Source organism: Chelonia mydas, chromosome 2, assembly GCF_015237465.2.
Source record: "Chelonia mydas isolate rCheMyd1 chromosome 2, rCheMyd1.pri.v2, whole genome shotgun sequence".
In the NCBI taxonomy this organism is placed as follows: domain Eukaryota; kingdom Metazoa; phylum Chordata; order Testudines; family Cheloniidae; genus Chelonia; species Chelonia mydas.
The window spans coordinates 212,838,049-212,860,108 of record NC_057850.1 but is presented as its reverse complement, the minus strand read 5'-3'; the positions used below and the strand labels follow the sequence as shown (position 1 = coordinate 212,860,108).

Here is a 22,060-nt window from a genome sequence, read left to right as displayed (position 1 = left end):
AAAGTACTGTAAAGTACATTTTAACTTCAGGAAATAGGACTAATTTCACAGTAGATGCTAAGTGTTGCCTGTGTCACTCTCACCTGTGTTTCTCTAGCTCTTCACCAGGAAACTTTTAGAAAACAACATATAGGCTATGGAAATTTTTTTTTAAATAGTGTTCTCTTTTGGAACATTAATCTCTATGCTTAGTAGGCCTCTCAAGTTTTGGCTTAGTTCCTGTATAATTAAACCTTTCAGCTCAGTTAATTCTGTGAAGGACAAGTTGAATAAGCCTGTGAGCATAAACAGATTGGTGGAAGGAATTTTTCTCCAGCATACAACATTGAACGATTGCTAATGGTGTATTCTGTGTGTGTAATGGGTGAGGAGAATGTGTGCATTTCTCTCAAATATCACTGACCCTTGCCAGAGGCAAGATACTGACTTGATGGATCAAGTCCATGTTCCTAAGCCCATGTTTTTTTATATTCGCTGTCTTCCTATCATAGATCTTTTCAGAGCTGGCTTCCTGTGTTGTGGTGCTTGGGACTTCTAAGGGCACCATCAACTGGAAATTCATGGTGGGTACTACATCTACAGGGCCTCACTAGAATGATTTTTTCACAGGGAAGGTGAAAGAGAGATGAATTATGCTCTTGATTAGATAAGAGAGCAGCTGCTTTTTCTTTTCTAGGCCAGTCAGTTTCTAAAAATGAACTAAGGCCCAGAGCCATAACACGGCTGATACTCTGAAAGGTACTTCGGAAGCTAAGTCCCACTTTTAGGCACCACTGTGATCCACAAAACCCCACTCAGCTGCCACCTAACCCTGTAGTTGCCTAAACTTACTTGACATCTAAATTTCCATTGTTAAAGTTCCTTAAGTGCCCTTGTTTCTGCTTCTGGGCATGCACGATGCTGCCTAATGCTGGATATTTGGACACATATCTCCCGCCCAAAGCCCAGAATGATCCACATACCAGGGGAAGATAAGCAAAGGAGTGCCTATCTCACCTATTGGGCCCTATTGGGTGGGTGTGCTTAGCACCGCCTATGAATTGGGTCTGATTCAAAATCTGGCAGCAGGAGGAGGGGTGGAGGTGCCCACTTATAAATTATAGTCCAGTGGCTAGAGCTATCACTTGGGATGTAGGAGGTTCAATAATCCTCTCTGCCTGAGGAGGAGAAGGGAGACCCTCTGTTCAAATCCTACCTCTCAAGGGAGTGCTCTAATTATTGAGCTGTGGGCTATTCTGATGTGGGCCTTCCGCAACCTCTTCTGTTGAAGCAGTTCCACTATGTATAAGTACTTAGAGCCAAAGAGAGTGTGAGAATGATGCTGTAGCCTGGTGGGTAGGAGACCCAGTATCCAGTTCCCCTGCTCCAGACATTCTTTATTTATTTATTCACAGTGCAATAGCTTCAACAGAAGAGACTGAGGGAGACCCATATTTAGACTATCTTGTAGGGCACTCTGGTGGGGATTGGGAGACCCCTGTACAAGTTCTTTCTCCCCAGGGAGGGGGAACTGAACCTGTGCATTTTCACATCCCAGGTGATTGCTCTAACCACTGGGCTAAAAGTTATAAGGTGGACACCACCTCCTCTGACTACTGTATGTGGAGTTAGACAGGCACCTAACCTGTTCTCACAAGAAATTACTTAGATGATTAAGCCACGTGACTCCAGGAGAAGGGATCTGGTTGTGGATTGATAGCAAAGATAGATGCCTCCTTGCAGCCCAGACTTAAGCATCTAACTTCATGAGAGGGGCAGGGCTTAGGACATGCCCTCTTATCAGCATCTCCCATTGGCCAGCTTAGGCAGCTCCCTACCAACCTTGCTGACTTCTGTGGATAGCATTCTTAGGTGCCTGTCTCTCTTCATTCATTGTATAGGGAGCCTAAGTGCCTAACAGATTTTGTGGATCACGTTGTTCCAGTGATTTTCTAAGTGCCTAAAAGTTAGTCGTTTCAATGCTCAGTTTCATCATCCAAATCCCTTTGTGGATCTGGGACTAATTCTGCCTCTGAAATACTCTGCCAACTTTTGTGGTTGTACAATCGCATTTTCCTATGATTGTTTTTTATTTCTTCTTTATTGCTGTGTGAAAGATCCACAAAGACAACAGAGGAAACTGAGTGATTATAAAGAAGAAACAATGAAACTATCTTAGATAGTTAAATGCTCAAAGTAAAGAGACTGAAAAAATAGAGAAATATTTTGGATCTGATATTTTAGTTACAGTAATCCCAAGTGTTACTTGGATCAGCTACATAAAGTTTTCAGACAGAAGTGTAATTAAGTTGATGTTATGTCGAATCATTCTTTAGAACTAATCTGAAGTTGTGTTTCCTTTTGCCAGTTACTTCCTAGGGCCAAATTTTTAAAGGTATTTAAGTGCCTAGCAATGCAGATAGGTGCCTGTCTGCATCTTTAGACAACTGTTTTTGGAAAACAAAAATAGAACTGACAAAGTTTTCCAATATTTTGTCCCTATCAGCCTGTTTCTGAGAGAGTAATAGAAATACAGAGGCTTCTGTACATAAAAAAGCCAAAATTATTAAATGGAGAAGCCAAGTGCTACTCTAGCCAAGTAAGGACCTAATTAGCAAATTAAAGGGGTTCAGTGTCAAAGGCACAGAAATGCATACAAGGCTGCAGAAACCGTGGTTTATAAGTATGGAAGGTGGATTTGTGTGTGTATGTATTTTGTTAAATCCTAAGGCTGGTGAAAATAAAGGGAGAATTAAACGAGTTACAGGGCTTTGTTTGAAAGGTATTTTTATAAAACAAAATAACAGTAATATTCAGGCACATAAATATGAGAGCTTTAAATATTGCTACTGTCAATAACTACCCCCCTCTTCTTCCTGCCCCCAAAAAGAAAAAAAGCAGCAACGAAGTAAATGTGTCAGTGAGGAATAAAAGTGATAAATAGTTTGTAAAGTGAAGTCAAGTAGAAAATTACCCTGAGAAATATATCAAAAATGTGTTCAATAATCTGGTTTAAGAAATCAAAAAGTCTATTTTGACCTCCAAATGATTCTTTCCTAACTAAGAATAATAGGTTGTAAAATGTGCAAGGCTGGATAAGATTAAAGAAATCTAAATTGTTACATGTTACACATTTAGACATTAAACTGTTTGCAAGATAGGGCTTTAGAATGTAGGTTTCAATTCCCACTTTTATAAAGTTTTGTCAGCATAGCTTCCTCTAGCCAAATGACTTATTCTTTCAAAGCCGATATTTTTTTCCCAAAAATATTTAATTGTTTTAACACTGCTAGTAAATTTATATGCTGACATTTTGTTGAGGTTGTTGAAATGCACTGCTAAAGATCATTCCAATTTTCCCTCGATTTCATGTTCGTGTTTCCATAGTGTATTGACTGTTTTACACTCTTAATTTTTTCCCATTACAGGCTTAGTCACATGGGCCTTTATACAAATTACCATAAATTAATATAAGTCTTCATCAGAAAGAATGACCTATGGAGATGAGTAAAGGTAGTATGAATTATTAAATAGTTTATAGAGACCACATCTAAAAGCGAGATTGAACCAACAGGAGTGTGCCTAGAGAAAACAACTATAACACTATGTAGATTGAGAAACTAAATCCTTCCTCTTACCAGCAACTAGTCTTAATACATAACCATTATAATACATCTTTCTCAAAATTCATGAAGCTGCTAAACTAGAGGAAGATTATTGTTCTTGGTAACACAATGCAACAGCATCAGACTGAGGAGGCAGTCTCCAGGGAAAGGAAAGAATAGGAACCTCTGAGGGAAGTCTAAGGCAGTGATAGGTCATGTTGAATTTAACTTCTACCTCCACAACTGGTAGGGTCCAGATGCCTGAGAACAGTATTCTTTTTTTTACTGTGTCCTCAGATGAGGGGTTTGGAAGCATGGGTGCAATTGCTTCATGTTCTGATTCTCTAAACCAATTCACCTGTCATTTCTAGTGTTCCTTTTTGCTCATCAACAACAAAACTTTAATTAACTACCAAAGCTAAATGCTATTTTCATTTGCAACCTGTGCAACCCCACTGAAAACAAAGGAGTGGCACAGGTGTAACTGAGTTGGAATTTAAGACTGTACATTGCACAGGTGTAATTGATGACCTAATTTGCTATGTTAAATATAAGAAATTCTATTCTATAATCTATACCTGCCTTTTAGGGTATGTCTGCAATTGAACTGGGATGTGCACTTCCCAGCTCACATAGACATACGCATGCTATCTCTGCTCAAGCTAGCACCTAAAAATAGTAGTGTGTTGATGGCAGCATGGGTGGTAGCTCAAGTACATACCCAGGGGGTTGGACGGTATTGTACTTGGGGCAGCTGCCTATGCCACCACGGACACACTGCTATTTTTAGGTGCTATCTTAAGCAGAGCTAGCACAGGTATGTACATGAGCTGGGAATCACAACTCCCAGTTCAAATGTAAAAAGAACAGGAGTACTTGTGGCACCTTAGAGACTAACAAATATATTAGAGCATAAGCTTTCATGGGCTACAGCCCACTTCATCGGATGCATGGAATGGAACATATAGTAAGATATATAAGTTGGAAGTTACCATACAAACTGTGAGAGGCTAATTAGTTGAGATGAGCTTTTATCAGCAGGAGAAAAAAACTTTTGTAGTGATAATCAAGATGGCCCATTTAGACAGTTGACAAGAAGGTGTGAGGATACTTAAGGAAATAGATTCAATATGTGTAATGACCCAGCCACTCCCAGTCTCTATTCAAGCCGAAGTTAATGGTATCTAGTTTGCATATTAATTTAAGCTCAGCAGTTTCTCCTTGGAGTCTGTTTTTGAAGCCTTTCTGTTGCAAAATTGCCACCCTTAAATCTTTTACTGAGTGGCCAGAGAGGTTGAAGTGTTCTCCTACCGGTTTTTGAATGTTACGATTTCTGATGTCTGATTTGTGTCCATTTATTCTTTTGCGTAGAGACTGTCCAGTTTGGCCAATGTACATGGCAGAGGGGCATTGCTAGCACATGATGGCATATATCACATTGGTAGATGTGCAGGTGAACGAGCCCCTGATGGTGTGACTGATGTGGTTAGGTCCTATGATGGTGTCCCCTGAATAGATATGTGGACAGAGTTGGCAACGGGGTTTGTTGCAGGGTTTGGTTCCTCGGTTGGTGTTTTTGTTGTGTGGTGGGTAGTTGCTGGTGAGTATTTGCTTCAATTGGGGGGGGTGTCTGTAAGCGAGGACTGGCCTGTCCCCCAGGGTCTGTGAGAGTGAGGGATCGACGAGGACAGGCCAGTCCTCGCGTACAGACAGCCCCCCAACCTGAAGCAAATACCAGCAACTACCCACCACATAACAAAAACACCAACCCAGGAACCAAACCCTGCAACAAACCTCGGTGCCAACTCTGTCCACATATCTATTCAAGGGATATTCAAAGCACTGGTCATGGGACTGAGATTAGGAGGATGAACCTCCAGTTCTTCACAGTATGATGGTTTTTTTCATAGCCTACTTAAAGAGATGGAATTTGAGATAACTAATTCTAACATGCCAGATGAGATTGGAGAAGGGCAGATGCTGCACTGATCAGGGATATGACCTTCTCCAAGGCATAATAGATACCTTATGTGTCCATCCATAATGAATGTAAATCTCCTGCATGTGGGGTAGCGTTTGCCTCTGCCATGAGGTGAAAGGAGGTCTTGACATTGACCAATAAGCTGGGAAAACTAAGGCTAAAAAAACGCCAACAGGACACTAAAGATTACAGGATACCAGGAGTTGGGAGGTACACAAACATTCCACAGGACCACTGTAGATGCTTACTGTAGGTAAGTAACTGTTCTTTACCCTTCCAAAATAGACAGTATGAGTTACCAGTGCCAAAGACACTCATGATGTCAGCTGTAGATGTACATAATGGAGAAAATGGGTAGTCACATGTCCATATATGGCTGATTTGGTAATGTTTCTTCAAATCAGAAAGCTTCTTAAATGAGATCCACTGCTGTGCATTTTACCTATGCGAATAACATAATGTTAGTCAGTACATATGGTGCACATCCAAACTCAAAAGAGTTGAACTGCACTATATGAGTTTAAAAAAATTCCTCAAATAAGCCATAGATTATAACAAATCTTGACTATTATATTATGGTTCTATCCAGATACTATGTTATCCCTTTGATACAGGATACAGTTGTGACAGATGTGAGACCTTGGAAGTATGGAAACTTCAAAAGTCTATTTTGCTGAGATGTGCCAGATGCTGTGGGCCCAAGGATTATTCTTAAATGTATGTACCTATAAATGTTATATGTATCTTTGTGAGCAAGGGATTGTATGCTAACTCCATGGTGAGGGTTACTGAGCTTCCTCCAGGAACTAAAAACAGGGAATAATTACTGCAATTCCTGGGACAGGCAAACCATTCCAGAGAAGTACCACCTTGAAGGGGGATGAGGGAGGGGAAATGGAAGAGATCCAGGAGACAAAGGGCTTTTGGTATAAAGGGTCAGCGTGGACTGACTTAAAGATCCTCATTTTGATTCAAAAAGTGACACGAGATTGTAACCTAAAAGGCTAAACCCTGCTGGAAGGGTTTGAAAGACTGCGACCTGATAGATTCTCCATGTAGAAGATGGGTGACACCTGGTAAGCTTAGCGTGCATGTAGACTATCGTTTTATTATATGTTTTCTCTGTAATACTTTTGTCTTAAATAAATGTACTGTACTTTGTGAACATTGGCTGCTCACTGGGAAACACTGTCATAGTCCCTGAGAGAGAGCAGAGCCATGGGGTGCTGGACTAAGGTCAGACCTGCTGGGATAGTCACAGTGAACTACAAGTACTATACTGTATATACTAACTAAAGTATAAATGGGTTAATAAAAAGATACGTTTGTGGAGGATAGATCCATCAGTGGCTATTAGCCAAAATGGCCAGAGATGCAACCCTATGCTACGGGTGTCCTAAACTTCTGACTGCCAGAAACTGGGACTAGATGACAGGGGCTGGATCATTTGATAATTGCCCTGTTCTGTTCATTCCCTCTGAAGCATCTGGCTCTGGCCGCTATCAGGAGACAGGATATTGGGCTAGATGAACAATTGGTCTGACCCAGTATGGATGTTCTTATGCTCTTAATTGCAGGGGGACTGCAAGTCTAAATCCCTTGTCTGGAGGGAAAGGGACACAAGTCCCCACCAACAAAGAGGTGATAGCTAGAGGCCTGAGATCTAAAAGGTGTGCCCTTGAGCAGACTAGGGAGGGTGCAGAGATGGAGTTAACCCCAGAACTGTGGCAACAGCTTACACACTGCCCTAAATACAGAGGATATTTCTTTTCAAATTTGCTAGGTAGTGGTGTATTGTCTTTAATAAATCAACTGATTTTCTTACCTTTCTCAAAAACCCACCCCATGTGACTGCTGTAAACATTCCCCTTCTTGCCTGTGAATATTTATGAATTCTTAACACATACAATGCTCTCTTTTATTAAAAATGTTCTTCTGCTAAAAACTCAAGTTCACTTACCGCAGAATCCTTTAAAACAAAACAAAAATGTCTACAAAAGCATTTTGGAATGTTTTGTTTTTTGGGGAGATGGGGGAGGGAAGATGGCACTTTTCACAGTTACATCTGTGTGCACAGGTGTAGACTGCGGTTATGTAAAGGAAGTGGGTGACTTAAGGGCAAACTTAAATGTATTATAACAACTTGATCTGTACTTCTGATTTCCTTATGTTTCTTTTTTGAACAGTGTTCAAAGACTGCTAAACTAAAATTTGGTTCTGCATTATGGTATTTGGCATGTAAAGTTGCTGGGGACACTGAGACATTACATGCTACAATTTGATGCAGGTGGGAACTGAATTTGTGTGGTTACAACATACATAGCTTGATGAGTTGTGCTCTGAAATAAAGAGAACTGACACTTCATATTTCGTAACTCCCTCTGGCCTATATGTATTGTACCAAGAGTTTTTCTGGACCATCCCTCCTCACTCCCTCTCTTCTCTTCAAAGCAAGACAAGTCCACAACTAGTAAAAGTTAAGGTCAATTAAAAGTTAGATTAATTGGTTCATTTCTTAACATAAGGGCGTTTGCTTACTCTGAATAGCTGACACACAATTGGTCTTTAGGAGTTATGCACCCAGGACCCAGAAGAACCAACAAAGAACATGAAGATTTAGAAATCCCTAGTTTTCTATTTCCCTGAAAAAAAGCTCTGAGGCAGCCACTAGTCAGTTTTACACATCCCAGTACTTTTTAGCAAGACAATAGGGTTTAGCCAGGATTAGAAAGAAGGGCACGACCAGATGCACACAGGACTAAATTCTCTTGATTGGACAAACTGCACTCAGCACCAGGATTAGAAGCAAGGGGTACAAAAGTGGTTTTAAACTGCTTTTACATTCTCTTGGTCTGGAGCAGTTTTAACATAAGCCCAACTGTGAGTGACCATAAGGGGCCATTTTGATAGGCTGGGATGTGGGGATGCCCCACCAAATCCACTTTCCTCTGGAAATACTCCCAGTGTCAGGGGCCCCAATCCACTTTTAGCCCAGTGGGTAGAGGAGTCACCTGGAACATGGGAGATCCAGGTTCAATTCACGCCTCTGCCTGAGAGGAGACAAGAGAGTGAGAATGGCCCTAATGCCTGATTGTTAGGGAAACCCAGGGTTCAGCCCTGGCTCCAGTGACTCTACTCTTTAATTATTTACACACAGCAGAAGACCTACATCAGAATATCCCATAGTCTAGTAGTTAGAGCACTCTCCTGGGAGGCAGGAAACCCCATATACAAATCCTTTCTCCCACTCTGGCAGAGAGGGGGTAAGTTAACCTGGGTCTCCCACATCCCAGGCAAGTTCTCTAACCACTGGCCTAAAGGTTATACGGTAGGTAACACCACTACCACGTCCTCCTCAAGCCAGATTTTGAATGGGGCCCAATCCAGTAGGCAGCATCTAGCACACATATAGGATCGGGCCCTGCATGCAACTTAGGCAGCTTGAATTCATATCTTTCGCGAATCTCTCTGGGGCTTGGGTTGGAGATATGTATCCAGATCCGTAGAGGGAGGCAACAGTGCATATGCCCAGGGGCAGAAACTTAGATACCTAGGAACTTTTCCTTTGAAAACATAGGCACTGAGTGAGTTTATTGCCTTACAACTTTCAGTGGGAGTTTTGTGGATCACAATGGAGCCAAAACTGGGACTTAAGCACTTAAACCTGAGACTTAGGTGCCTAAGTACCTTTGTGGGTCCGGCCCCAAGTTAGTTTAGGTGCCTACAAGGTTAGGTAGTAGTTGAGGGGGGATTTTGTGAATCACAGGGAAGCCTAAAACTGGGACTTGGGTATCTAAATCTGGGGTTTAGGTGCCTAAGTACATTTGTGAATCTGGGCCTGAGAGTCTCTGTGTCAAGCAGGGATTCCCTTAGCACAAGGGAAATCTTCAAAGGGCAGGATCTATGGTCTTTACATCTTTTTTGCACTGCCAGAGCAGTCCAAAGTGACCTTAATGCAGCCAAGACTTTGGTGCACACAGTCCATACAGTGTGCATGCCATCATAGAGTTCTAAAACTGAGAGACACAAATTGCTCTTAGTCTATGCATGGACCTCCCACTGATGTCGATTAAAAGCATTTCAATGTCTGGATCAAAGTGATCATGTCCTGAAGACTAAACCATAGCCTATTGTGACCTTTGTCCTCATAAAGGCCATATTTACTTATTTCTTGCAGTGTGTTAATGTAGGATATTTGCACAGCTGAAAACATACACACCTTGAACAATTCCACAGAAGCTAATACCAAGCTAGTTGATTAAAAATTTTAACTTATATAAAGTAAAGTAGGATACTTCCTCTGACGCTGCACTTAATTTGTACATATGGAAAAGAGCTAGTCTCTCTCTATATATATATCAGTTAGATCTATTAATTTGTGGAGTACTCTCTATGGGAATTAATTTCTCCATCACTAGAGAAATTTAATACTCTACAGGATACTGAAAGGAACAATCCAGGTTTGGGACAGTAGGGTAGACAAGACATACTGCATCTTTTCCAGCTATAAAGTCTTTGATTCTCATTGGTGCCAATGCAGGCATTTGTAAGAAACTCATTTTATAGGTTTGTAAAAATAAAACTGATAATACCTGAATGACTTTTCACCCCTTGACTTGAGTGTCTAGTGTTAGAACTTTGTCACCAGTGTGGTGGTGTTTATCACACTTTTGCTGAAGAAGTGGGAAATGGCTGGAAGATGGCAGAGTAATAATAGGAAAAATGAACCTTGATTTGTATAAACACAAGTATAAAACTTGCATAGTCAAAGTAAAAAACATTGATCTTTGTGATACCTCTGCTGATTCATTCTATAATGTTTATATATTCATACTAGAAAATAACACTTTTGAAGCTGTCATCTCATCTTCTTCTACACATACAAATTTTCCTGTGTAACTGAAGACAAAGAAGAGCTCTGACAGTTGCTTCAATATTAATGGGTTCTTTAAGTACTTAAGCATCATGCCTTCAAGCATTCATTAAGACTGAGGATCCTAATGACTAATCAAATTAATATAATTTTAAAATGGAGACTGTAAAAAAAATTGTAGCTACACATTTGTAAAAAAAATTACGCAGAATTAGGATTAGATTATTTCTTTTACTACTGGCTTGTTTATAATCTAAGAATATATTTGCGTAATATAATCTATAATTTGCCAAATTGCAACCCCCCACCATGAATGACTTAACTCTCCCCTGAGCCCTTCCTCACCCATATGCCATTCTCTTTTTCCATGTTATTGATGACTTTTTCAACAAGAGTGACAAGATCAGACATGACAAACCCCCTCTTACTTTTCCTTTCACCTACCTGTCCCCTCTCCTCCTTCCCCCTATCACTGACATTGAGGAATTTAACGTGTTTTTCTCCTCTAACCATTCCACCTTTCCCAGGGATTCCATCATCTCATCTCCTTCCCACCTTCCATTCTCTTCTTAACTCTACTCTCATCAGGTCATTTCCGATTACAATAGGATTGGGCGTAATCATAGTGTGCTTCTAACAATCCTAAAGTTGATCCACTGCCCTCTCCCATTACTATCTCTTCTTTTTCTTCCCCTTCACTTCTAAATTCAAAGAATGTGCCATCTACAAACATCTCAAGTTCCTCTCCATCAACCCCATCTTTGGTCTATTCCTATCTGGTTTCTGCTGTCTTCACTCCACTGAAACTACTTTCACTGAGATCTCTTTTCTGACCAAATCTCCGGCCTGTACTCCATCTTCAGACTCAAACTCTCCATTGCCTTTGACACCAATGATCATTCTCTCACTCTGAAATCTTGTTGTTCCTTGACATTTGCAAATCTGTCCGCTCTTAGTTCTTCTCTCTTTCTGATCCCACCTTCAACATCTCTTTCACAGGGTTCCTCCTTCCAGCTTTCACTTTTCATGGAGATTCCATTGGGCTCTATCCTTGGATCCCTTCCCTTTCCCCTTGTGTCCTTTCTTGAGATGATCTAATTTGTTTACATGGCTTCGACTGTTATCTCCACACTGATGACTCACAAAGCTAACCCAACACTCCCAACCTCTCCCTCTCCATCCATTCTCATATCTTGGGCTGTCTTTCTGATAGCTCATCCCCTTGGCTCTTTCTCCATTACTGAGGACACCACCATTATACACCCTTGTCATTCAGGTTCATAGGTTCCATAGATAAGACCATCTTTGATTCTGTCTTTTCTTTAGATCCACACATCAAGGTTGGGCCAAATATTGCAGTTTCTCTATTCATAACATTTCTGAAACCAGCCTTTCCTCTATGTCTATACAGATAAAACTCCCATTTAGGCCTCAATTCCCTCTCATCTTGACTATTGCAACATCCTTCTTTTTGGCTTTCCTGACGCCCATCTCACTCCCCTCAAGGCTATTCAAATGTTGCTGTTAAGACCATCTTCTTGGGCCATCTTTATGACCATCTGAGCCCTTCTTTGAGTCTTTTCACAGGATCCCCCTTCACCACCACTTAAAATAACGCTTCTGGTTCTCATTTTTAAGCTCCTTCACATTTGAGACCTCCCTACTTATCTGTTCTTGTTTTGTCCCTTCCGCTCAGTCAACTATGCCGCTCTGCATTTCCCATTTGTCTCTTTCTTCCAAAAGCACCTTTGCACTTTCTTTCATGCTTTCTCTAATGCACTCTTATGAACTAGACTGTAAAACCATTACCCTGATCTCCTTCATATCCCTCCTCAAAACCCACTTCTATCATGATATCTATAGGAAACTGAACTGATAATGGCTAGTAGGGAATTCTGGTAATTAACTTATTCATTTGTATCTTTATAATTTTGTTTGAAATTGACTTTTGCTGTGCACATACCTGATCTATGTTAAATGCATGTTCTCCTACTGCTTCCCTCATCCTCACTCCCTCTTTCCTTCTGATGGTTACATCAACTTGTTGTGTCTTACCTTATTTAGATTGTAACTCTTTGGATCAAGGACTGTCTTTTATTGTGTTTGTACTGTGCCTAGTACAATGTCCTGAGACACAGAAGTACTGGCAAGAGACAGGTCTTTATTGCCTGGCCCTAGTCACATGACATAGGTCATGGTTACAAAAATGTTTACCCCTGCGATGGCAAAAGTCAGTATCCATTGACTGCAATGGCTACATATAATAAGTGTCAGCACTAAATCTTTCTCTTTTTTAAAATGTAGCATAATAAAATTAGTATACAAGGGATAAAGTGCAAAGATATTAGAGATATTTGGGGGAATTAATATTTGTATATGATTTCATATTTCACTACATGAAAAATAAAGAATGTAAAAATACAATGGGATAAGCAAACTTATACTTATCATGTAGTCCAGTCACAATAAAACCTTTTAGTAATTAGGATTTCCCCCTGATTTATAGGATAACTACCACTTATGCTGGAATACAGTTCAATGCACAGAGTAAACTTTCCCTGATGTCAATGGAAGCCATGTATATCAGGGGACAGTCATCAGACAAGGGGAGGGAAAAGTACATTTCAATTAAAGAAGGTAAAGGAATATTTTGAACTTAGTTTCTTAAAAGTATGAGAATCCCAGGTCATCTCAGTTTCAGTGCATTCCACACTGGTATGAAACCAGGAACCCAAGCTTATTGAATTATATAGTTGATAAAGCACTTCAGAAGCATTCAGTATGAAAGGTGGTATGAAAATGTAAATTGTTACAACCACTGTTGGTGTTGACTGCAAATGTTGTGTATTCCCCACCCAGATTCTAATTAAAGGATTCTGTATCACCACTAATTAACAATAAAGCTTTATAATTGTATAAACAGAATATATAATGGATCGGTGTGATATATAATTAATCCTTCCCTTAAGGAAAGCTTTTATAAGTCTAATCATGCATTCTTTGAGAATAACCTGTTCATGTACTCACTTCTGAGATATACACCCCTAGCTGCTGAACCTTGGGAACCTTCTAGAAAGAAATGGTCATTGGACTGTCTCAAGTATTCTCTCACAGCCCTGAGTGTTCAAAGCCCAGGCTATAAAAGGGTCATGTGGTTGCCAGCCACTGTAGCTCCACCCTTTCCACAGTTAGCTGTGAGGCTAAGTGACCTTCTCTATATGTCCAGAGATTTGTCTGTTTTTAAAACGCAACTCCTTTTTTTATTTTAGTAGTTTAGAAGATTTTAATAAGCTTCAGGTAATTTTAGACCTTTTACTTGGTATTCTATGTCATTAGGAATTTTAAAGTTTTGACACAACTCCTGCATTGGAAGGGGACCACAGTTTCGACCTCAAAAGATCCAGAAGTAAAACAAATACTCTGGTTAAAGCAGGGAATGTTGTGCCCCTCCATGTTCCTAGAGTTGGCTGCAAATGATACATCAACGGTGCAGGACGCCTTAGGAACAAGACTTCCTTCACCTTTATATCAGGGCCCTGTTCTCTTGAAGTGACAGAACTGGCTGCCATGATCTTTGAGAATGTCTTAATTAGGAAAGTGGAAGCCACAGTGACACGGCTGCCCCCTACTAGAGGTCTTTGGAGGAGAGTGCAGATCTCTTTTCATCAATATAGCTCCCATCTGCTGAGGGTTTCTACTTCAGATATTTCCTCAATCAGAAAAAAGAAAGACTGCCTTTGTTCCATCATGGACTTTAGGAAATTGAACAATTACATCAAGAAGTTCAAATTCTGCATGCTGACACAGGTTTCTGTTATTCTTATCCTTTTCCCCCCAAGACCATTTCAAGGCTTCTACAATGCATGATTTAAAATCTCAGTCAGACCAGCTCAGTAAAAATATTTTCACTTCATATCTCAGACCTCAAGGAAACCACACGTGCACATATCTGGCTGACTGGCTGGTTCAAGCCATGAAGGAATTTCTGATAGTAACATGTACTCCTTCTGACCCTAATACTATGGGTAATCTGGGGAAAATATCCAGAAAATATATTTAATTGGAACAATCCTGGACCCTAAAAGCTAAGTCTTTCTTTTAAAAGAAATTACTTGTGGATATTTCCTAAACAATACTCCTTCCTGAGGGAGAGCCCAAAACCTGCATCATCAGGTTTACTCTTAAGATTAATAGATCTCATGGTCTCCTCCATGTGACACCTTAAGCTTGACTACAGATGAGACCATTACTACATTGATTGGCAATGAATAACACTCCACCTGTGGATGATGTGGCAGTACTTGATCACAGATGTTCCTATTACACTGATATAAAGGATATATTTATGCTTTAATATCAATCTAATTGATTCCACTGCTGGTCAGAAAATTAGTTCTTCAAGTGTACTACCCCTGCACTAGGATTCACACTATGGATCTGCCTTCCCTAGAAAACTATTTCTAGCAACCTAAGGTTTAAGAGAAGGAACTGAGGTGGTTGGATCTGTATGGCTCTTTTATAGCCTTGGCTCAGAGTGCTTGGAGGGCTCTTGTGCAGCCCCAATGGACACAACTTTCTAGAAAGCTCCTGCAGCTCAGCAATGCTAGAGGCACCGATCTCATATGTGTATATATGCAATGGCAATACAATCAAACAACTTAGTTGCTAGTAACTAACCTTTGTTTATATTGTCTCCCGGGACTTGAAGTTTTACTTTACAATACAAAGGCTACCTTTGCTATCACTTCTTTACTATATTACATGCCAATTAAAAAATAATCTATAACATAGTCCATAGTGCCATCCACATTCTACACGATCACAGAAGTTAGAAATGGAAAAGACCTATTCATCCAGTTAGTCTTCCCTCAGTCAATGAAGAATTGTGCCCTACAGTTTATTCTCCAGTTATTTGTTCAGTTGGTATTAAATTACTCAAGGAACAAGGTTCTCACCTCTCCCCTTGGGAGATACTAAAACTTACTTACAGTTCCCCTCCCTTGTCTCTTTTAAGGATGCCTAACATTTTCATTCTATTTAGTTTTGAAATGTAAGAGACTGCAAAGGAAATTCACATAATAAAATTTAGTTTTAAATGCAATTAAGCATTTGTGATGCAATTGTGATGTGAACGCACAAAAGCAAGGAAACACACAGTTAAAGCAGAAAGATAGCATATGTGTTAGTCACAATGTGGTGCCATCTCAGTATTACATTTTTGAGTTAACTACACATTCCTTTGTTTTTCCTGGTTTGTACCTTAATGTTATGTCAGTGCACTTTTATTGTATAAAAATTAATATTAAGGCTGGTTATTAAAGTAAGTTTTATTGCTGTCACACCAACAACCACATTTACAAATAAATATTTGTTCCACAAACTAATGTATTACCTGACTGGAAATAATCATTGTCTTCCATCATTTTTTTTCTCAGTATTAGGGCTTTGTCTTCTAGTCCTTAACCTGTTATATGTATTGAATTTCTCAAAATGGAATATGCCAGTTAAAAATACATAACTTCTAGATCAGCGAGAGGTAAAATACTCTTTAAAACAGTAATATATGAAAAGTCTTTTTCATACCACAATGCCTCTTTGACAACAGAGCACTCTCAGGCTTAAAGCACAATTAGTCCAGCCACATATGAAGTGAAGACAGCATGTTCATTGACTAAGGTTTGCTCTACACTACGGACTTATTTGGTATAACTGTGTTGCTCAGGGTATGGAATATCCACACCCAAGTGATGCACTATTACCAACCTAACCCCTGGTGTAAACAGTGCTATGTTGAGAAGCATTCCTGTTGACATAGCTATCTCCTCTTGGGGACCTACACCAATAGAAGCATCTTCACTAATGCTACAGTGATGCAGCTGAATTGGTGCAGCTGTGCTGTTGAAGCACTGTATGTACAGATAAGCACTAAGCCTATGTCTACCCTACAAGCGAAGGTTGTGATTCCCCTGCTCATGTACACATACTCCTGCTAGCTCTCATCTAGCCAGTGCGAGTATACACAGCAGTGCAGCTGTGTAGCACTGATAGCAACAGTAGAGGCACAGCTGAGCTGGGCTGAGGATAAGCCTACCTCAAACTGGTGCTACTGCAGCTATGGATACTTCTGCTGGATGGATGAGAGCAAGCATAACTAACTGTATAGGAGCAGGGCAGTTACACCCCTAGATTACAGTGGAGGCACTCTATGACCACTACTTGGCTAAGTCTAATGTGACTCAGTAGCATCCCTTTCAGGTAGCTAAGGAGTGGTATGGACACACTTTAGGATCATAGATTCCTATATTATAAAGCCAGAAGGGAGCACAGCTCTGGCCTCCTGCAAAATACAGGCCAGAGAACTTCCCTGAATTAATTCCTGTTTTCACTGCAGCATACGTTTTAGTAAAACATCCAGTCTGCATTTAAAAATTGCCAGTGCTGGAGAATCCACCACAGCCTCTCAATGGAGTTCTGTGCCAGAGGGTGGCTGTAACACAGGGCTGTAGTTGGGGGGGATGTAAACTAGGATAAAGGGGGAGGCAGAAGTAGCCCCAGGCAAAAAGAGAAGAAAAAAAAAATCCAGACCAGCCTTTCAAATAAGTTTCTGTTCAAGTGCAAACTTAAAAGGAGAAAACGGGGGGCAGCTAGATTAGAGGCCTGAGCCGGTACAAAAAAAGAGGGCCTATAAAACCAATCTTAGTGGAAAGGAAGGAGCCACACATTTCTCACTAGAGTGGAGCATAAAGGCTTCACGTGTACTGCTGAGGGGAGCCCGCTCATTTGACAAAATACTACGCCATGTACATCGAGTACTATACAGCACCACAGGCGGCCCCGGCTACTCTCCCTGAAGTAGCGGCGGCCCCGGCCCTCAGGCAGCCCTGCGCTCGCGCGTGCCCCTTCAGCGCCCTCGCCAGCTCTCCCTGCGCGCTGTGGCCGCAGCGGTAACAAAGACACCGAGCCATCGGACGGGCCTGCCCAGAGGCGCGATGGGGGGTGGCCTAGTCACACAGAAGGGGTAACAGCCAAGCCCCAGCTCTGCACGCGCCCCGGGCCTGAGGCAGCCGGCTCCCCTCGTAACGCGGCCGCCACCTCCCACTTCCTCGCTCGCCCACCCCGCCACCGGGCAACTTAAGCCGCCCAGACCACGGCTGCCACCTCCCCACAGCGCAGAGCTGTTCTCCCTACCCCCCCGCCATAAAAAACAGACCGCTGATTGGCGGACAGTGCTGCCCTTCATGTGCTGTAGCCAATCAGCTAGGGCTAACGGAGGCAGAGTACCCAATGGGGGCGCTGCTTGCCGCCCCTTGCCCGTCGCTGCCGGGCGGCTGAGGCTACGAGTTGCCATTCGGGGGCAGGCAGGGCAGCGAAGAGAGCGGGTGGCGGTTGCTGCGGCTCGCGCGGGCAGGCGCACGGGGCTTGCTGCGGACCCCTCCCCCCCCATCGCCGCGAGGGGCAGCGCTATACGATGTGAACGGCTGCGGGGCTCCGCAGCGCGCCCGACGGGCGGCGATGGCCAGAGCCTGGCGCGGGAGCAGCCGCCGTCGCCGATAGGAAGCGCTGGGGTAGCCGGGCGGCGCGGAGAGTCGGTCGGGCCGTGAAGCGCTTGTCCCGTCCTGCCTGTGGGGAGCCAGCCGGGGGCAGCGCACGGAGCCTCTGCCGGGACTTGCGACCCCCGCCTGCCCGCCATGTCCTCCTCGTCCAGCTCCTCTCAGACCCCGCCCGGGCACCACCCGCCGCAGAGGATGAGGCGCGGCGCCGCTGGGTCACCCACCGCGGCCAGCGGCGCCGCCGGCAACGGTGCGGCGGGAGGTGCCGCCAGCAGCGCAGGGACCAGCCGGCTGCTCCAGCCCATCCGAGCGACCGTGCCCTACCAGCTCCTGCGGGGCAGCCAGCACAGCCCGACCCGCTCCCCTTCCGCCTCGGTGGGGAGCAACACCGGGCCGGCGGGCGGCGGAGGGGGCCGCGGCAGCAGCCCGCCCAGCACGACGCCGCCGCTGGCAGTGGCTCCCCCCCCGGGAGGCGGCGTGGCGGACCCAGGGAGGGTGAAGGGCAGGCAGCGGCGCTCGCCAGAGAGCGGTGGCAGCAGGAGGAGCAGCTCACCTGAGAGACGGAGCCCCAGCTCCCCGGTGTACAGAGGTAAAGCACCCGGGGCGGAGAGAGACCGGGGGGCCGAGGCCGAAACACCACCACCTCCTGCGCCTTCCCCTCCAAAGGGGGGCGTGTGAGCCCCGAAATACTCCCCGCCCGAGAGAGGGATAGGGTGGGTGAATCTGATGCACCGCAAAGAGACGAGCCATGAAATAACGCCCAGGAAACTCGTCTCGAACCTGAAAATACCCCCTTGATGAGTTTCCCATGGAGATGGGGAGTGAGACCCGAAATACCCCTTCTCCCCACTTCCTAAAGAAAGAGAGGGTCTGAGATCTGATCTCAAAAGAAATTCTATTTTGTCTCCCTTCAAAAGGGAGTGATTGGTGGGGGATCAGCGCTGAATGTCATCTCCCTTTCAAGGGAGAGTGAGAAACCAAGCCTTAAAGTATTCTTTGCAGAGAGAGATTGGGGTTTAGGGCTGAAATACCATCCTGTGTTCCCAAATAGAGTGTTGAGGACAGGCCTATAAGATACACCCGCATACATGCGTACAAAAGGAGGTGCAAACAAGGCCTGAAAGGTTCACTCTCACATACAAGAGGAGGTACAAATTCAACACCTAAAGTATGACCCCCCGCGCTGCCCTCCATGCAAAGAGGTTTTGAGCACAAGCTTTGATATACGCAAACTTGATGAGATACGGGTAGGTGCTCTAAAATATCCTATCTCAGTGCACATGGGTATAAAACACACCCTATAAATGCATCTCGCCAAATATGCCTGGAGATAAAGAAAAGCCCTAGAATACCCCATTACTACCCCTGTATATGTACGCCCACGTGAATTGAGATGGCACAGATATAAGGTCTAAAGTAACCCCTTCCCTCTCCCTGGTATTTTAAAACAAACCCAACCCCTTAAACCCTTCTTTCCCCCAAATACATTTTTAACTTTAAGGTTAAAATATGAATTTTAAAATACTCCCATACACATCAAAACAAAACACAAAATTCTGATGATATAGTCTCAATAAATGCTAAAAACAAACGCCCAGACCTAAAAGATCATAAAATGCCTCAAAGAAAGAAATTAGAAAATGATAGAAACCTTAAAAATTGCAATCTAAAATACAGCCTAAAAAGCTTTAAAATATGTACAGACTCATTATCAACAGCTCTGACATAACCTGCTTCATGTTGTCTGTTGAATTATTAAAGGTGTTAAAGTGACTGTGGCCATCTTAGTCCGTCCCCCCCCCCCCCCCCCCCTCCTCCCACATCACTTCAGCAGTTGAATGAATCAGACTGAATGCACTTTGTATGTTACCCTGCTGCAGTTATCAGGTATCACATGTCACCTCTTCATGGGAACATTTTATGTGGCTCAACACCCCCTGCACCTCTCCCTAAGTCTCTCAATGTTTATCATTTGCCACAGAAATGAAAATAAATGTGTTTTGGTTGTCAACATGTTTTGTAGCAGTGGAATCAGTTCCCTTATTATTTTTTTCCCCCCACATATCTTTATTGGGTATGTGGTAAATTCTTGAAGTCTATTGTAGTGTTTGTGACTTGAGCCGATCTGGCTATTCAAATAGTCCTAGAATAAAGGCAACTCACTATGTAAGTATATAAACATATGACTAATAATATTAATGTATGGAGTTGGTATACAGTATTTACCCTGAAAGCGAATACTAAATGCTTTCCATCACATCTTAGTATTTATGCCAACATTATGCAATAGATCTATGATCCTTATTTGGAAAGAGATTTGTAGGGTTACAGGGTTTTGCATGCTTTAAAATGGAAACAGTTCTTAGCAATTTTGCTTTAGTCAGGTTGTGTTTAAAAGACTGAGGTTCATTTGTTCCATTAACTCTAGGAATTTGTATATATATTTTTTTTTCTTGAGCTTCCTTTTTTTTCCCCTTTAGAGACATACAAGTGTACAGTGTTACTCTGAATTCTGGGAAATCAAATGGGAGGTCAGCCAAAACAAAACACACTTAATTGTATGCATCAGGTCTGAACATTAAAGCTGATGACAAATATTATTATAAATCGGTTCCCAGGTCTAACTTCATGATAAACATTGTAATGTTGCAGTGCGTGAGGGTCTGCACTTCAAATGGAGAGTGGGATGTGGGTAATTACCTGTAGTTGGAGAGAAATACTGCAGAGCTGTTAAGTATTTCATTAGTGTATTCATGTGGGATTTTTAATTTTACAAAGTGACATACGTGTTTGGAACTGTAAATTGTTGTCTTTGTCTTAATAGTTCAGACCTATAAATTAGTACTGAATGACTTCTCCATCATTAAACTTGCTTGAGTCTGCCTTATGGTAAACTGTTAGCAGCAGATAAAATTTGATACTGTTTTGTGTGTGTGTGTACTATATAAAATTATAAGTGGTCCATCAATATATCTGTCCATAATCTGTATGCACCCCAAGGAATTTGTCCCCCCTCCTCCAGGTTGAGCCAGCTGCTGCTGCAGAAACTGACATCCTACAGCAAATCCTGAATGAATGAATGAAAACAACGTGATCGCCCTAATAATGACCACTATTGCACACATTGACAGCTTTATTTTGCAGAAATACAGGCACCATTTTCTAGAAGACTAGGGTGATAAGACTGTGTTTATAGTTTTGCGAATTAAAAGGTAAAAACAAAACAAAAAAACATTTTTACAAAATCTGGAGTGTGGCTGAGGTACCACACGGCATGAGTTTGCCATTTCGTCAGTGGACTCTGTTATGGATCTTTAGTACATAATGTACATGAAGTAAAACTCAGTTGTAGCTTGTGTGGTGGTATCTCTACAGAGACTATAGAATGGTGTTGGAATACTACTGCAGTCATAGCAGAGGGCTTGAAAACCTTCTTGCCATCAAACATGGACCATCTTACTACAGATGGTTGCACAGTTTACTCCTTTGGCTATTGTTAGCCTCTTAAATCATGCCTGAGTATGACATAAGTCTTAATGAAACTATTACATTTGTGTCATACTCTTAAAGCATTTCCCCTTTTGATGTAAACTGAAAGTTCCCACTCTTGATGTAATCCTGTTTTTTGCAGTGCAGAGATCATTTTGATTTTGGCTGTGCAGACTGACTTGCATTGTTTCAGGAGCATGCTGGTGTGGGAGACTGGCTATGCTTTTGACAGAAAAGATGGTTTTTCTCTACCTCAAACACCTGGTGGTTTTCTCAGTTCCTTTCAGTATAGATGCTTTGAATTTGATCCCCCTCTAAACCATCTTGTGTGAAATACTCCACTATTATGAGTGGGTTTATTGAGATTTACTTCTTTTTTTTTAAACCATATTCTGTAAAATTGCTTTGGGTTTGAGCCTTTTAGGGGTCAAGGCAACTGCTGCTGCTGCAGGCACTGACATCACTACTGCATGAATGAAAATGGCATGCTCCATTTCTTCCTCCCATCATCCTCTTCTCCACACACCCTCCTTTCTAGGATGTTCACAATGCTATTTATATTTCTAAAAGAAGATAGCTTTTT

The 22,060-nt window shown here is 42.3% G+C and overlaps 2 protein-coding genes and 2 long non-coding RNA genes across 8 annotated transcripts in view; 3 read left to right on the top strand and 1 right to left on the bottom strand.

Moving 5' to 3' along the window:
- Positions 1-4,476, top strand: part of UMAD1 (UBAP1-MVB12-associated (UMA) domain containing 1) — a 196,509-nt gene extending 192,033 nt beyond the window's left edge. Inside the window, exon 5 of the mRNA XM_037890618.2 lies at positions 3,408-4,476. Within this exon, the coding sequence (XP_037746546.2) occupies positions 3,408-3,453 (46 nt within the window). The 3' untranslated portion in view covers positions 3,454-4,476. The remainder of the gene's footprint in view (positions 1-3,407) is intronic.
- LOC122464723 overlaps positions 1-17,573 on the bottom strand; it is a 29,787-nt gene extending 12,214 nt beyond the window's left edge. Inside the window, exon 1 of one of the 3 annotated variants that reach the window (XR_006289030.1) lies at positions 15,831-17,573. This is a non-coding gene — a long non-coding RNA (uncharacterized LOC122464723). The remainder of the gene's footprint in view (positions 1-15,830) is intronic. The other 2 variants (XR_006289031.1, XR_006289032.1) reach the window with 2 other exon arrangements.
- Positions 5,307-13,354, top strand: LOC122464722. Its single transcript, XR_006289029.1, has 2 exons — positions 5,307-5,818; positions 6,180-13,354. It is a non-coding gene; the product is annotated as an uncharacterized LOC122464722 (long non-coding RNA).
- Positions 17,574-17,773: 200 nt separating the features above from the next.
- The window catches only part of GLCCI1 (glucocorticoid induced 1), a 105,799-nt gene continuing 101,512 nt past the window's right edge, over positions 17,774-22,060 (top strand). For 2 of the 3 annotated variants that reach the window (XM_037890615.2, XM_037890616.2), the window contains exon 1: positions 17,774-18,577. In XM_037890615.2, the coding sequence (XP_037746543.1) occupies positions 18,127-18,577 (451 nt within the window). In that variant the 5' untranslated portion in view covers positions 17,774-18,126. The remainder of the gene's footprint in view (positions 18,578-22,060) is intronic. The other variant, XM_007063106.4, reaches the window with a different exon arrangement.